At 47.9% G+C, this 14,741-nt stretch overlaps 1 protein-coding gene across 1 annotated transcript; it reads left to right on the top strand.

Moving 5' to 3' along the window:
* Positions 1–2,011: 2,011 nt before the first annotated feature.
* LOC102877537 (oncomodulin-like) lies at positions 2,012–7,365 on the top strand. The gene is made up of 4 exons (XM_006889630.1): positions 2,012–2,072; positions 3,427–3,559; positions 4,584–4,693; positions 7,340–7,365. The coding sequence occupies exons 1-4, from the start codon at positions 2,012–2,014 to the stop codon at positions 7,363–7,365; spliced, it is 330 nt and encodes a 109-aa protein (XP_006889692.1).
* The last annotated feature ends 7,376 nt before the right edge of the window (positions 7,366–14,741 follow it).

The following is a 14,741-nucleotide window of genomic DNA, read 5'->3' as shown; positions in this document are numbered from 1 at the left end:
TGTGTATGAGGCAATTGAAAAGAGAATACTCAGACTATACTCTCTGGAGAAACATCCAGGCTCCTCTGTGGAACTTCTATATATTTTTTAAAATTTATTTATTGTCTACTTCTAAACCACTAATTGTTTTGAATGGCAACATAATATCTCTTCTTGCATTCTTAACTCTTTCAGAAAAAAATTTAGATAATACAGATTATGGTATGAGTATGATTGGGTTTTGTTGTTGTTGTTATATACCATTGAGTCTGAACCAACCCATAGCTGACCCTTCAGCAGGTTTTCAGAACAGTAAATCCTATGGGAGGAGACTAACCACATGCTTTCAGATTGGTAGCACAGTTCTTACCATTAGGCCACCAGGACTCCCTAGGGTACAATTAGTGGGACCCATGCATCCCAAGAGGTCTCGTGCTGGGGAGAAGCTTGGTTCTTCGTAATCACACAGTGCGTAGGCACCCTCTAGAGGGCAGCACACACTAGAAGTGGGACTGCACCTTCCCACTAAACCCCGGGGGGGGGGGGGAGAAAAGGTTGATGGGCGTTTGATGTCCCAGGGGTCACAAAGGCCCTAAGATATTTTTGTGGCCCCAAGTCCTGTTGTGACACCTCATAACTTTACCCCCCTGCAAACTGAAGCTTTGCAATTGGGACTGGTTAGTAGCTTTCCACCCTTCATGTTTTTCAAAAGATAACTAGAAAGTGCTCCACCCTTCGTGTTTTTCAAAAGATAACTAGAAAGTGCTCCACCCTTCATGTTTTTCAAAAGATAACTAGAAAGTGCTCCACGGACATGTTGTTTTCCCCCCAGAAAAGTGCTCATACCCACTGCCTGACGGTGGCTTTGAGGTGGTCTTTTCTAGACTGAGCTTGCCTGACACCTCCACAACCTCAGGGACTGAAAACAGACTTGTTCAGGCAGCGGCTGCAGATTATCTGCGGGGCCCTCTCTAAGTTCCAGAGCGTCCCCTACACGCGTTTATCTCATCGCAGCCACTCGCTGCCTTATCCTCACTGCGCCTTTAGGATCTTCCCCGCACTTAGCAACAGGGTTCATTTGCAGAATTGAAACCTTAGTTAAAGTTTGTTAAGGTTTGCTTTTTAAAACTGGCTGTTCCCACCCACAGTCCCTTGAGATATAAATAGAAAGAGAGAGAAAAAGAGAGAGAGGTTTAATTAGTAAAGCAAGACATTCGAGCTCTGTCCACTGATCCTTGAAAAGGAAATTTAAGAGGCTGTTACTATCGGATTTTCAACCCTATATAAGGTAGGTCAGCAAGGTGTCAAAAGCACTATTTTTCTTTTCCTTTTCTTTTCTTTCTTTTTTGCTTCTTCAACCCTTTTTTCCTGATTCTTCTTGTGGAGAAACCTAAAAAAAAGGTGAGTAGCTGGGGGCGCACTCAGACCTCGGGCTCTTCTTTCCTATGTGTATTAATGCAAGGCTTGTACGTGCTGTACTCAGATCTCCCTTTCCCCGTGGAGTTGACACCTGGAGGGATTTTAATCTCTGCTAGTTTGGGCTTTCCCTCTATCAGATTCCCATCCTCCAGGACAGACAGAAGATAGTGTCTCGGCCACAGTTACCCTTGAATTGGCGAGGTAGAACTTGCAACCGTGTGTTTTTCTGGATGGTGCAGAAAACTACGATGGCATTTGTCATGTGATTTACTGGTGAATAGTTTGTAGATGACTACGGGGTTGGGTTGTTGGTTTTTTAATTATGATGACTATGTAAGTGATTATGTAAAGATCCTTTTCTCTTCGGAAAACAGAGCTGAGTAGCCGTTTGGGTAGGATGCTTTACTTCTGCTTTTTCAGTGTGTTCAGAAGACCTGGGGTCTTTTCAGCGTCTGGCTTTTATTTTGTGTATCTGTCCATCACTTAGTACAAAGCCGTACTTAATGGTTTTGGAAAATTCTTGACAAATCCATGCATGATTTCTGAGGCCTCTGGGTGCGGGTGCTCATGCTGCTGCTGACCGCATCTCATCTGTTGGGTGGACAGGTGGACCATGAGCATCAGAGACGTCCTCAGCCCTGACGACATAGAGGCAGCCCTGCAGGAGTGCCAAGGTAAGGAGGCGAGAGCCCACCTTCTCACCTGTCCACACCTTCTCACCTGTCCACACCTTCTCACCTGTCCACACCTTCTCACCTGTCCACACCTTCTCACCTGTTCACATCTTCTCACCTGTTCACATCTTTTCACCTGTTCATACCTTCTCACCTGTTTACATCTTCCATGTGGCACCAGAACTGAGTAAGTGACTTTACTGAAAGGCACAGTATTGGAGAACAGCCCTGTTGTTCGTTAAATGACATCTGGCCCATGCGTGTGATTGTATTTCTGTCACTGTTACTATCAAGTTATTTCCAACTCACAGGGACTCTATGGGGCAGAATGAAACTGTCCAAAGGGTTTCCAAAGATGTCATTTTCCCGGGGAGACCTGCGAGTGCACTGGTTGAGTACTTAGCTGCTAAGCAGTAGGTCAGTGGTTCAAATCCACCCTCTGCTCCACAGGAGAAAGACGAGACAGTCAGCGTAAAGATTCACAGGCTTGGAAACACTTTGGGGCTGTCCTCCACTGGGAGTGCGAAAGCACTCGCTGGTGTGAGTGGGGCCTGGTTTTTGGTTAATCTTTACAGAAGCTGACTGCCAGGTCTCTCTCCTGTAGAACTACTGGTAAGGTCAAACCACTCATCTTTGGGTGAGTAATCAAGTACTTAACTATCATTAAGCCACTAGGGATTCTTTGTAAGACTGAAAGAACATGAACAAATTGAACAAGGAGCCGGTAGGACGTGCTATCAGAGTCACAGGGCCCTCTGGTCCTGGGGAGCCTGAGAATCTTGGATGAGTCACAGTTCACAGTCTTCTTTAAAAATACCCCCAAAACATCACTCTTCAAGCTTGGAACTGAACTCACTCCCATGACTCAACTTTCAGACAAACTGTGGACAGGCCCATTAAAAACAGGACAGAACAGAAACACCTCACTGCCATCAAGTCAGTTCTGACTGGTAATGACCCTCTGAGACAGGCCAATAAGATGATCAATAACTTCAGGGAGAAATACACTTCTTAGAGGCACCAACTGCAAGAGATCAATGTGTGCAGGGTGAAAGCGCAAAGGCAGGGACAGGAGAGGATGAAGGGAAGCAAGAAACACAGGGAGGAAATGAGTAGAGTGCTGTCACATTGTGGGCATGGCCATTAAAGTCAAGGGAGAAAATGTGTAGAAACGGTTGAATGGAAAAGCAATTTGTTTTGTGAACTTTCACCCAAATCATGATAATAAATTATTGGTAAATGAAACTGAGGTTCTGTGCGGCCTGAGAACATTGTAATAGGAATCTTTAACGTCCTGTGTTTTCAGCATTTTGGCCCAATGCGTTTCAAGAATAACCCACTCTCTGTTCTTCAGACCCAGATACTTTCGAGCCTAAAAAATTCTTCCAGACATCAGGCCTCTCCAAGATGTCGGCCAGCCAGTTGAAGGATTTTTTTCAGTTCATAGACCAAGACCAGAGTGGCTACGTGGAGGAAGCTGAGCTTAAGTAAGTGTGGTCCTAGGCCACCTGGCGTGTGGACTGGAGGGCCTTCTCGGGATGTCTTTAACAGCCAGCCTCCTGACAGGCCACTCAGCAAAGCTTCATTAAAACCAAGGCCCTGCATCGCCTGGCTGCATGCCTGCCCATGCACAGCGCTGACCTGGGGCGCTGGAGCCTGTGGGTGTAAACCGTCCTGCTTTAGAGGGGGTTCTGTGGGTAAAAGGACTTCATAGAAGCAAGTGAGCACACAGACAAACCAGCAGTGTAGTGACTAAGTGCTCAGCTGCCAACCCACAAGTCCATGGTTCAAACACACTATTGGCTCCTCGGGAGAAAGACAGGGCAGCCTGCTAGGATTCCTAAAGGGAGCAGCTGCCCTTGGGTCAGTTCCACCCACAGCAGCCCTTCATTGTATTTCTGAGGCTCTAAGTCTTTCTCCCAAAGACCGGCTGGTAGATTTGAACCACTGGCTTCACAATTAGCAGCCTGATAGCCTGCAAGCTATGCCACTACCCATGGGCATTTCTGCTCTGTCATCTAGGGCTACCAAGTCAAAGAGAGTGGACTGTTGCCACGTACTCTTGCCAAGGACATGTCATGTGACAATGTCCCTTATTTGGAAGTAATTTGTCTTTATTCTGTTTGTGTTCTGTTTGAGCCTTGATGAAAGAGTGTTGAACTGCTAACTGAAAGGTCACTGGTTCAAATCTACTAGGCACTTCACAGAAAAAACATAGGCAGTGTCCTCTCCTAAAGATTTACAGCCTCGGAAAATGGATGAAGGGTTATTGGGAGTTGGGACTGACTTAAAACCTGTGTGTGTGTGTGTGTGTGTGTGTGTGTGTGTGTGAGAGAGAGAGAGAGGGAGAGAGAGAGGACAAAACACAAATAAAATGCTCCTACGATAGAAGTTTCCGCATTTGCTTGCTAAGACCTTGAGTGATTATTGCAAACAGTTTACTTGATAAAGCAAAGTCGGTGAGATGCACCGCTTTTCAGACACCACTCCTCATCCTTTGTTGTCCTGCAGGTATTTCCTCCAGAAGTTTAACGGTGATGCTAGAGAACTGACCGAGTCAGAAACCAAGTCCTTAATGGCCGCGGCGGACAACAACGGAGACGGAAAGATGGGGGCTGAAGGTATGGTCCCCCTGCACCGCCCCCCCAGGGCAGAGCTGAGGATACAGCAGGCCTCAGCAGGTCCTGCCCACCCCCAGGCAGAGCCGAGGAGGACACAACAGGCCTATGCAGGTCTGTGGGGCCCAGGCTGGGAAATCAGACAGAGCCAGGGGAAGACCCTGTTTCTTAAAGACTGAGCCTCAGTCTTCTCATGTGAGCAATGAGACTAGAGGAGAGGGGACATGTGTAGGAACTCTGGCATGATGTCTGGGAGTCCCGCCCAGCCCAGCCCAGCCCACTGCCTTGAGTCACTTCTGCTTCTCAGAGACCCTGCAGGGCTGTGTAGAACCGCCCACACTCTTCCCAAGGCCACAGCTCTTTAGGGAAACCAAGTGCCTCAGCTTTCTCCTTCCAAGCAGCTTGTGGGCTTCAGTTAGCAGGCAAAGGCTTTACCTATTACACCACCAAGGAAACTTGGTTGTACCATGGAAGCTAGTTTTTCTAAAAATTTTTCAATCAAGCGAAAATGTCCCTCACTTGAGGAGGAAATTGGCTGGGCCTCTGATTATCAGCAAGACATCTCGAGACACCTTCCAACTACTGCAAAGAATTTCCACCAGGGGGAGTGGCACCCGTCCAAATATGAGAAAGATGCACTTTGTCAAGTTAGTCTTCTGCCAACGGCTCACTTGAACTTGACCTGAGCAGGAAGGAAGACCTCTAGGCTTTCAAGGTTTAAACCACTCTTGCACATTAGCCCCGAGCGGACAGTGTTGTTGGGTGCAGTCAAGTCAGTTCTGATCCCGTGCGCACTAGAAGCCAGCCTACCCCGGCCTGCACTCTCCTCACAACCTCTCCGGAGCTTAAGCCGGCAGCTGCAGCTCCTGTGTCAGCCCGTCCCACTGAGGGCTTTCCTCTTCCTTGTCCACCCTGTGTTACCGAGAACAGTGTCCTTCTCCAGGGAGGGGGCTCTCCTGACGTTTGTAGTTTCACCATCTCCACCTGTGAGGAGCGTTCGGGCTGCTCTTCCTCCAGGACCGACCTATCTGTTCTTCTGGAAAACCCAGGGCATAGTCAGTGTCCTTCACCAACTGCGCAACTAAAGACAGCCTTCTTATCTCCTTTAGAGCCCAACTTCCACATGCAGATGTTGTTAAGGACGGTGGCATCAACTCCAGCTGGTAGCGACCCCACGTACAGCAGATCAAAACCCTGCCAACCCTGTGCACTCCCCACAGTCCCCCTGCTCTTCAACCCATTTGGTTGTGGGTCAGGGGTTGGTCAGGCAGCTTGGTCTTTCAAGGGGCATCCTTGCTTTTTAGCACTTCAAAGAGGCCCTCTGGTAGCAGATAATGACAGAAGCAAATACGTCTACCCCACTGCCTGGGGTCTTCTGTGGACACAGCCCTACATTCAGATCTCAACACACCCACAGTGCTGTAGAATTTTTCTCATTTGCTTTTGTTATGTTGCTGACCTGCTTTCTTGCTACTGTGTACCTGCCAACTCAGGAAAATGTATGTGCTGTCCTTCTGGTGGCTCGAATTTGAATTTCAAAACTGCCACTTTGAATCCTTATTTGAAAAAGTTATTCAAAGTTATACCACCATAACTTCCTTGGTGGGTGGTGCACAAACTTCCACAGATAGAACGCTGCAGAATTGCTTAGACAAGGGAGGCTGATTTCTTTCCTGTAACCGCAACAAAGAGGAGCCCTGGGAGTGCTGTGGTTAAGCACTCACTGTGAACTAAAAGCTTGATGGTTCGAATCCACACACTGCTCGTTGGGAGAGCGCTGAGGCAGTGTGCTTCCATAAAAATGCAGAGAGACCTTCTGCGGCAGTTCAGCTCTGTCCTCCCGAGCTGATGAAGCAGAACAGCGTGGACGGCAGTGGTCTCTCGTGATGCTCACACAGTGGTCACAGGCTCGAGTGCTAACTGAAAGGTCACTCCACAGACGAGGAGACGGTTTGCTCCTCTAAAGATTATTATCGTTGTTGTGCGCCACTGAGGCAGAACAGACTCATAGCTGACGCTCCAGTGGGTTTTCAGAGGCAGCAAATCGCATGGGAGAACACTGCCCATCCTCCCTTGGACTAGTGGATCTGAACCACATGCCTTTGTAATCGCAGTGCAGCTTCTTAACCACTAGGACACCAGAGCTCCCTCAGGAAGCCATGTGGCGCAGTCCTACTCTGTCCAGGAAGGCTGTGGGGTGGGATATTGCAAAGCTGATGAAGTCTGTACAATTAGACAGGTTACACAGGACAGGACCCTAAAGGACCTCTTATCAACAGCACCCACTCTTTCCTTTGTCCCAAGATTTTCTATCAAAATCCCTGGTGGCACAGGCGTGCTCTTACCTGAAAGTCTGACAGTCTGAATCCACCAGGTGCTCCACAGGAGAAAGATGAGATACTCCGCAGCCTCAGAACCTGGTGGAGTGTCAACAGGGGTCAGGAATGCCTGCACACAGTGGGTGGAAGGGTCTCTGTGAGTCAGAACTGACTCACAGTAGTGGGTTTGCATTTGGGGGGCACCACACCTGCCAACCTACCATCAACAACTCACTTCCCTCCTCTCTCAAACCTCATCACTAGCTGGTCTCAGCCAGGCTTTGATGGACTTAGCCATCTTCACTGACCCTTCTCTCCCCTTCTATCATAGAATTCCAGGAAATGGTGCATTCTTAAAGAACTCAGTCTATGGACGCAAAGAACACACAGAGAGGGACCAGGCAGACAGCCGGAAGACCTCCAAAGTCCCAGGAATAGGACAATCCCATCCCCATCCCGCATTATTTGTTCATTCCCCCTGACAAGCCCCTGCAATTGGCTCGGTGTTTGAGGGACGTGATAGGACAGGCATTGAGTGACTTTTTGGTGTGGGGAACGCCCTCAGCAGACCCTTATAAAATCACCCAATAAAGACACTTTCTCGTCTTCTGCTGATGTGTGGGTGTGCATTTGTTCTCAGAAAGGCTTAGGGATGAAAGGCACTGGAGGAGACAGCACTACAAAACAAAGCTAAAAGGCAGGAAGGGGCGGGAAAGAGGGACAAATGGAAATGGGAAACCCAGGGAGGAAGGGGGAAAGTGCTGTTACAGGGAGGGCACTGCAACCTGGATCTTGGTGCAAAATGTGTACCAACTGTGGAGCGGGAAATGCGTTTGCTCCATACATTTCCATTCAAACTGCAGCAAGCCATCCTCTGCCACCAAGCTGGTCTCCATCCCTGGTGACTCCGGTCACACTTCTGAGGCTGGAAGTCTTTGGAGAGGAGACTGTCCATCTTTCTCCCTTGGAGCAAGTGGTGGATTTGAACCTCTGACCTTTGAGTTAACAGCGCACACATAACATACTATGCTACTGGAGCTCTTTAAACATCAGAAAAGCTTTTAGGGGCGGGGGTAAGAAAAGAAAGCACTTTGAGGACCCAAGACTTGTCTGAGGAAGTCAGGTCTTCAGCCGCTCAGTGAATCCCCTGGGGGCTGTGCCTTCTGAACAGGGTCACTGGGACATCTTGGTCACCGGGAGGTTTGGGGTTTTGGGTTTTTTCCCAAGGTCACCAATTGAACAGCATAGTCACAACAGGGTTTTGTCAGCAAATCCTCTGGCTCTGGGATTAACATGAAGGGAGTGTTGGCTCTCAAAACCCCTCATGAATGTGTTTCCTGCTGCTGGATTTTAGATTGTTGTGAGAGAGGGCTGAGCAAAACAAGAGCAAACCAACCCAGCAGGGGACGGTGGTGCCGTTGGTGTCAAGGAGCCAGCTCCGACTCATGGCGACCTCAGCTGAGAACGCTGCCCCATCCTGGGCCAAGGTCATGTTCACGGGCACCCTTCATTGCACTGCTGCAGCCACTCTGCACTCAGAGTGTCTTCCTAAACAGGGGTGCTCATGTTCCCCCCACGGTACCACAAACTGTTGTGATTCATGACATTTCCACTGGCTTATTTTTTTTAAGTAGATCACCAGGCCTTTCTTCCTAGTCTTAGCCTGGAAGCTGTGCTGAACCCTGTACGCCATGGGTGGCCCTGCTGGTATTTGAAATACTGGTGGTGCAGCTTCTGGCCCCACGGCCACGTGCTAGCCCCACCATCCAGCAAAGTAAAACACGGGTGGCTCTTCCAGATGCCTTCACCCAGGCCAAGCAGGCCCACTGCCAGTGGCCTCAATTTTGGCTTGCAATGACCCCATGGGGTGCAGCAAACCTGTCCCCTCACAGGGTTTCCACAGCTCTGTCTCCACGGAAACAGGCTGTCTCCTCTGTCTTCCACGGAGCTGCTGGTGGATTTGAACCTTCAATCTTTAGATCAGTGATGCAATGCTCAATTCCCTGCACCACCAGGGCCCCTTAAATGGGCTGTTAAGTGATGAAGAACTGCGATAATTAGCCAGTGGGCCGTCCGCTCTGACCCATTGTGACCCCACCATGGTGTATCAGAATCATCTGGGCTCCACAATGGTTTTCAGTGACTGGATTTTCAAACCTGGGTCACCAGGCCTTCCTCGTGAAGAGCCTGTGGTTAGTCTTGAACCGCTAACTTGTGAGCAGATGATGTGTCTGCACCACACAGGGTTGCACTGCTATCCTAGCTCACACAAACTGACTTATTTTCAAGGATTTTTTTTTCTTTCTTAGGAAAATAAGCTCTTAGAGACTTGCCAGCTTTCCCCCAGCCCCCTGGCCCCTCCCCTCCTGGTCCCCACCCACACTTTCCTGGCACTCACCTGACACCACTAAGCTGCACCCACATCACCTTAACATTTGAGGTGAACCCCAGGAGTGCTGCTATAGGTTTTCATCAGGGCTGGGGGGCCTCCAGCCAGGGCATTCTCATTAGGCTGCTGTCCAGGGGCCGGTGAAAGCTGTCCCCGCTGGCTGACCCTGTGAGCGAAGGACACTCAGGTGTAAGACATTCTCCCTGAGCTTACACAAAAGCTTCCGCTTCTCACCCAAACTTGCAAAATGCTCCCCCCCCCTCATTGTTTTCCCCACACAAAATGCCTTAGTGACCACTTGGGTGAATCCTTGGGTGGTTTTTGTTTTGTTTCATTTTTCACTTTTGTTGTGCTTTTTGTGAAAGTTATAGGGCAAACTGGCTTCCCAGTCAACTATTTGGACACACTTTGTGTGTATTATAATCCCCCTGTGGCGAAGCACTCTTCCCACCTCCTCCCTGTGATTCTCGTTTTCATTAACCCTCTCTCCTGCCTCTCCTTCCTGCTGAGTTTTACCTTGAGTGAACAATGTGCACCACCTAGTCCCTCTGATATCATGGTGGAGGTTATGGTAGTTCATAGGAGCAGTGAGTTCTCTAGTCTACATACCCCATGAATTTCCTTTATATAAGAGCATTATGGTGAAGTGGGTGTTCAAAGTTCAGAGCATATCCTACTAGGGTGCTCAGGATGACTGCAGAGGGACAAGAGTTAACATTTTTTTAAATACTTAAAAAAAAATTTATTAGAGCTATTTTGAGTTTTCCAAGGACAAGTATGGAAAAATCCCGTAAGCCTCTTTCTCCATTTATTTTCATATGCATTAGTAAAAGGAAAATGAACCCAAACACATGATTTTGATATTACTGCTGACAGTGAGGCTGAAGGGACTATCTGGGTTTTGAAAAGACATCACGTGAAAATGAATATCAAGTAATGGCAGAAAACTCAGTGTTGGGGAGCTCCGGTGGCCTAGTGGCAAAAAGCTGCACTGCAATCCCAGAGATATGCAGTTCGAATCCAGGAGATGCTCTGCTGGAGAAGGGGGGGCAATCTCCTCTTGTACCAGTCAGATCTGATTTGACGGGACACACACAAAAAATAATAAAATCATATAAAAAATTTAAAAAAAAAGAAAACTCAGTGTTGTCGAGTCAAAACCAACTCGGAGCTGACTCTCCGGCGGGTTTTGAGGGGCTGTAAATCGCAGAGAAGTAGAAGGCCATGTTTCTCCCTTAGAGCAGCTGGAGGATTTGAAACCCCCACCTGTGAACTGGCAGAGCAACTCCATACTGACTAGACTACCAGAACTTCTGAGTAATACCAGAGGTGATTCATATTTGAGTCAACAAGCACCAAAGTTTTCAAAGGATTCAGAGTTAGGGACATGCAGTGATTGGAGAAACACAGGTGTAGAATTAACTCTATTGCACAATAGGATAAATGGAAAGAGGGAACAAGGAGGAAGTGGGAAGAGTGCTGTTACACTGAGGTGATTACAATTCATTTCATGAAACAAAATATGTGTGACTTGTCCAACAGAATGGGAAACTAGCTCTGTAAACTTTCACCTGAACACCAAGAACCCACCCACCGCTGTTGCATGACTTTGGGTATATGGCGACCCTCCACTGAGGCTTCTGAGGCTGTGTACCCTCCCAGGAGGAGACCGCCCATTTTTCTTCTCAAAGCAACTGGTGGAATTGAACCGCTGGTCTTTCGGTTAGCACTGCACCACCAAGGTGCCTTCCCCACAGCAAAGCAGCAATAGATGCTCTTTTTTGAAACTTATTATGGGGGGGTTGGGACCAGGTTAGCCAAAAGGAGGGAAACCACCACCCCTCACAGACCTTCTGAGTTGAGCATAAAATACTGCAGCTCCATTCCCAACCTCCAAATCTCAAGCAGCATGTCTCCTGTGGCCCCCACACTGGACGCCAACAGCCTCAGCAGCTGACACATTCCAAAGCCAGCCACTGAGACGGCAGTGGGTTGATAGAGAGGCATGTTCACAAGGCAAGATGTACATTGCTCTGAGCTTTTAGCCAATGCCTGAGACGATTTAGGATGCTGGAAAGCAGAAGGGGGGCCTCCATTTCCAGCCACTGCAGGTAGCATGCCTGAGGAAGACAACGCCATCACTTGCCAACAAGAAAGGGTGAGTTTCTGAAAATGAGTCAAAACCTTATGTAATTGTCTTTCCAGTGACTAAATTAGCAGCCCTGGTGGAAACTGTGCGGGCGCGTCCAATTTCACCCGACTTCTTAGGTGTTGGCTAAGTGGCACCTGACCTCAGCAGCGGCAGACTGGATCTCAGATCGGTTTTTGCTTGAAATTGGAGATTCCTAAGGAACTCATCACACCAAATTAAACCGCAATCATTATACTGAACTAACTACGTAGCTTTTAAACCTGAACAGAGACAAGCCTTTCATATCTTTACTGTTTTACTAGATTAAAAAAAAACAACAACAACACAAACCTATAAAGAATTATTTCAAAGGTTCTTATGTTTAAAAATTTTATATAAGCATTTCCTCATGTGCACCTGTTGCCATCAATTTTAAATCAAGGCAACGTGTGGCGCAGAATGACCATCTGATCTCCAAGACTGCCATGATCAGGAAGCCCTGCTGGTGGAGTGAGCTGAGCTAATTCAAAGGCTGTGTCTGGCGGTTCAAATCTACCAGGGGCCCTGAGCGAGAAAGACCGACAGTATGCTCCTGTTGGGATTTACAGCCTCGGAAATCCTCCAGAGGGTCGCTATGAGCTCGAAGGGACTAGAAGGCAGCGTGTTCATGTTACTGAAACAGACTGTCACATCTTCCTTTCTCTCCGTCTTATTTCAAGCACATCAGCAATACAAAGAGGTGACTGTCTGAATCAGAAAGCCAGTCTAGTCTGATGATTTAGTAGTAAGGAGGTTGCGCTGCCAACCCAAAGGCACAGAGTTCGAATCCAACAGCTGTTCTGTGGTGGAAAGATGGGCTATCTCCTCCCATGGGATTTACAGCTTCTGAAATTCCTAGGGGGGGTGTGTGTGTGTATGTGTATGAGAGCACTACGAGTCAAGGTGCAGTCGAGTAGTTTGCAGGGAGCTGTGTAACACAAAGCCAGTGTGTCTCTGGCTCGAGTCCTCTAGCAGCTCTATGGGAGAAAGATGGGAAATCTCTTCCCAGGCGATTTACAGACTTGGAAACCCAAGGGAGGCTCAGCTGTGAGCCAGGTCTGACTTGATGGCATCAAGTTCTTTGAGTGGGTTACCTACAGGGTACTCTAGAGTGATATTGCTGTAAACCAAGGTCCTGCCCATTGTCATCACAGAGACTCCACTCCCAGCTTCCTACAGGACAGAGCGGCGGGTCCCACAGCGTTCCCGAGATGATTAGATGCCTGGTGGGTCCACACACCACTGATTTGTTGTTGTTGTTTAGGAGCCAAATGTTTTAGCTATTGCATCACCAGGGATCCTCTAGGGGAAGACAAACATGTAATTTTATTTTATTAAGATGTGAGAAACTGGCTGGTCCAATGGTAGTGGGTTATCAGAAACTATTAACATTAGTGCAACTAAAGTTGGTATACAACCCCCACTGCTGAATCTGACTGGCTTTAAAAATAAAAAAATAAAATAAAAAGATGTGAGAAACTGTCCAGAATCACCCAGCAGGGATTAGAATCTTCTACATGGAGCTGTGGCCTCTTTCTCCCCTACAAAGAATACATTTGTTCCACATATCATTCCCTCAAAATTTTGAATTCTCCAATTGTTTGGGTTTTTTTTTCTCTCCTCTAACTGAAACCTGTGCTGGGTGACAGCATCGTAACCCAGGGTCCTCTCTGCCCTCAGTTATGAAGGGAGGTTTGCATGCCTAGGCCCTGGATGGGAAAGGACCAATGTGGGGTATGGAGATGTATGTGTGTGCATGAGAGTGTGTATAGGTGTGGGGGTGTGCATGAGAGTGTGTGGGTGTGTGGCTGCTTTTACAAGTAGCTCACCAGGCCTTTCCTAAAAGGTACTGCCTGACAAGTTCTGGGAGATGACTGCTTTAATTCCAAAACATATATATTTAATGGAAGATTTTAATGCTCCAGAGCAAAGTGGTTTGGAAGGTCTTTCAAAAATAAGCAGTGGATCCTGTTTCAGTTCATAAGCGTGATGACTGGATGTTCATGCTTTTTGTGTGACACGTGGGTCCCTTCAAATTCGTTATGACGTCAGCATGTTACCCACCTGACAGTGACAGCAATCACCCTCTGACTAATGAGAAGTATCAGGCACCTGATCCACTGCCTCAGTTCAATCTTGGTACAAAATTCCATTAGGTAGGCATCAACTCCCTGTCACCTCACACAAACGATGGAGACAGGAGAAAGGCTAGGTAATTGGGCCAAAGTTCCACACCTAATGGGACAGAGCGAGAAGATGCACACAGACCTGCCTCCCTGAACATCTCCAAGGCGAAACCTGTGACAGGTGAGATATCTAAACTGGGTCTGCCTTCGCCCAAGTGGCCAGATGAAGCCCTTGAATTCCAAGTAAGACACATAATGACCATCCTAAGGTAGTTGTTGTTATGTACTCTGGAGTTGCCTGCGACTCATAGCGACCCTATGCACAAGAGCCCTGAAACATGCTCTATCCCGTACCAACTTTATTGTCTCTGACACACCTACCCTCATTACCCCAGTCACTGAATCAGTCCATCTCATCAAGAGTCTTGCTCTTTTGCGCTGTCCCTCCACCCTCCCAAGCACGATGTCCCTCTCCAAGGACTGGTCCCTCCTTGCAACATGTCCAAAGTATGTCAGATGAAGCATTCTAAGGTGAAACCCCCCAATACTAGAAAGAAGCACTGAGACTTGGGGACCAGGACCTGTATCTGGCATACTGAGGTTCACCTAGGCCAGCACCTGCACACCTGCAAGCCCTCTTTCTACATTCGATCTGCTGTTCTGGTTTGTTGCAGAGTTAATCTGGAGTCTTCTGAACAGGAAACCAACTCATCAGGACTAATAGCGATCCTCCACTGGGCTTCCTGGGCTGTACATCTGTGCAGGAGACTGACCATCTTTCTTTCATGGATCAGGTGGTGGATTTGAACCATCAGCTTTTTAGTTAGCAGATGGCGAAGAGGGGCAATCTCCTCCTGTGCTATTTACAGCCTCCGGAAACCAGCTGGGAGAGGTCAGCTATGGGTCAGCCCAACTGGATGGCAATGCGCAAGTAGTTTATAATTTTTTAATAGTTTTTTTTAATTTTTATTATTTTTGTGTGAGTGTACCGTCAAATCAGATCTGACTGGTACAGGAGGAGATTGTCCCTCCTTCCCCGGCAGAGCAT

Source organism: Elephantulus edwardii, unplaced genomic scaffold (assembly GCF_000299155.1).
Source record: "Elephantulus edwardii isolate Elephantulus edwardi_28Jun2011 unplaced genomic scaffold, EleEdw1.0 scaffold00080, whole genome shotgun sequence".
Lineage (NCBI taxonomy): Eukaryota > Metazoa > Chordata > Mammalia > Macroscelidea > Macroscelididae > Elephantulus > Elephantulus edwardii.
Note: the sequence above shows the minus strand (reverse complement) of the source record. Positions and strands in the feature narration are given on the sequence as shown.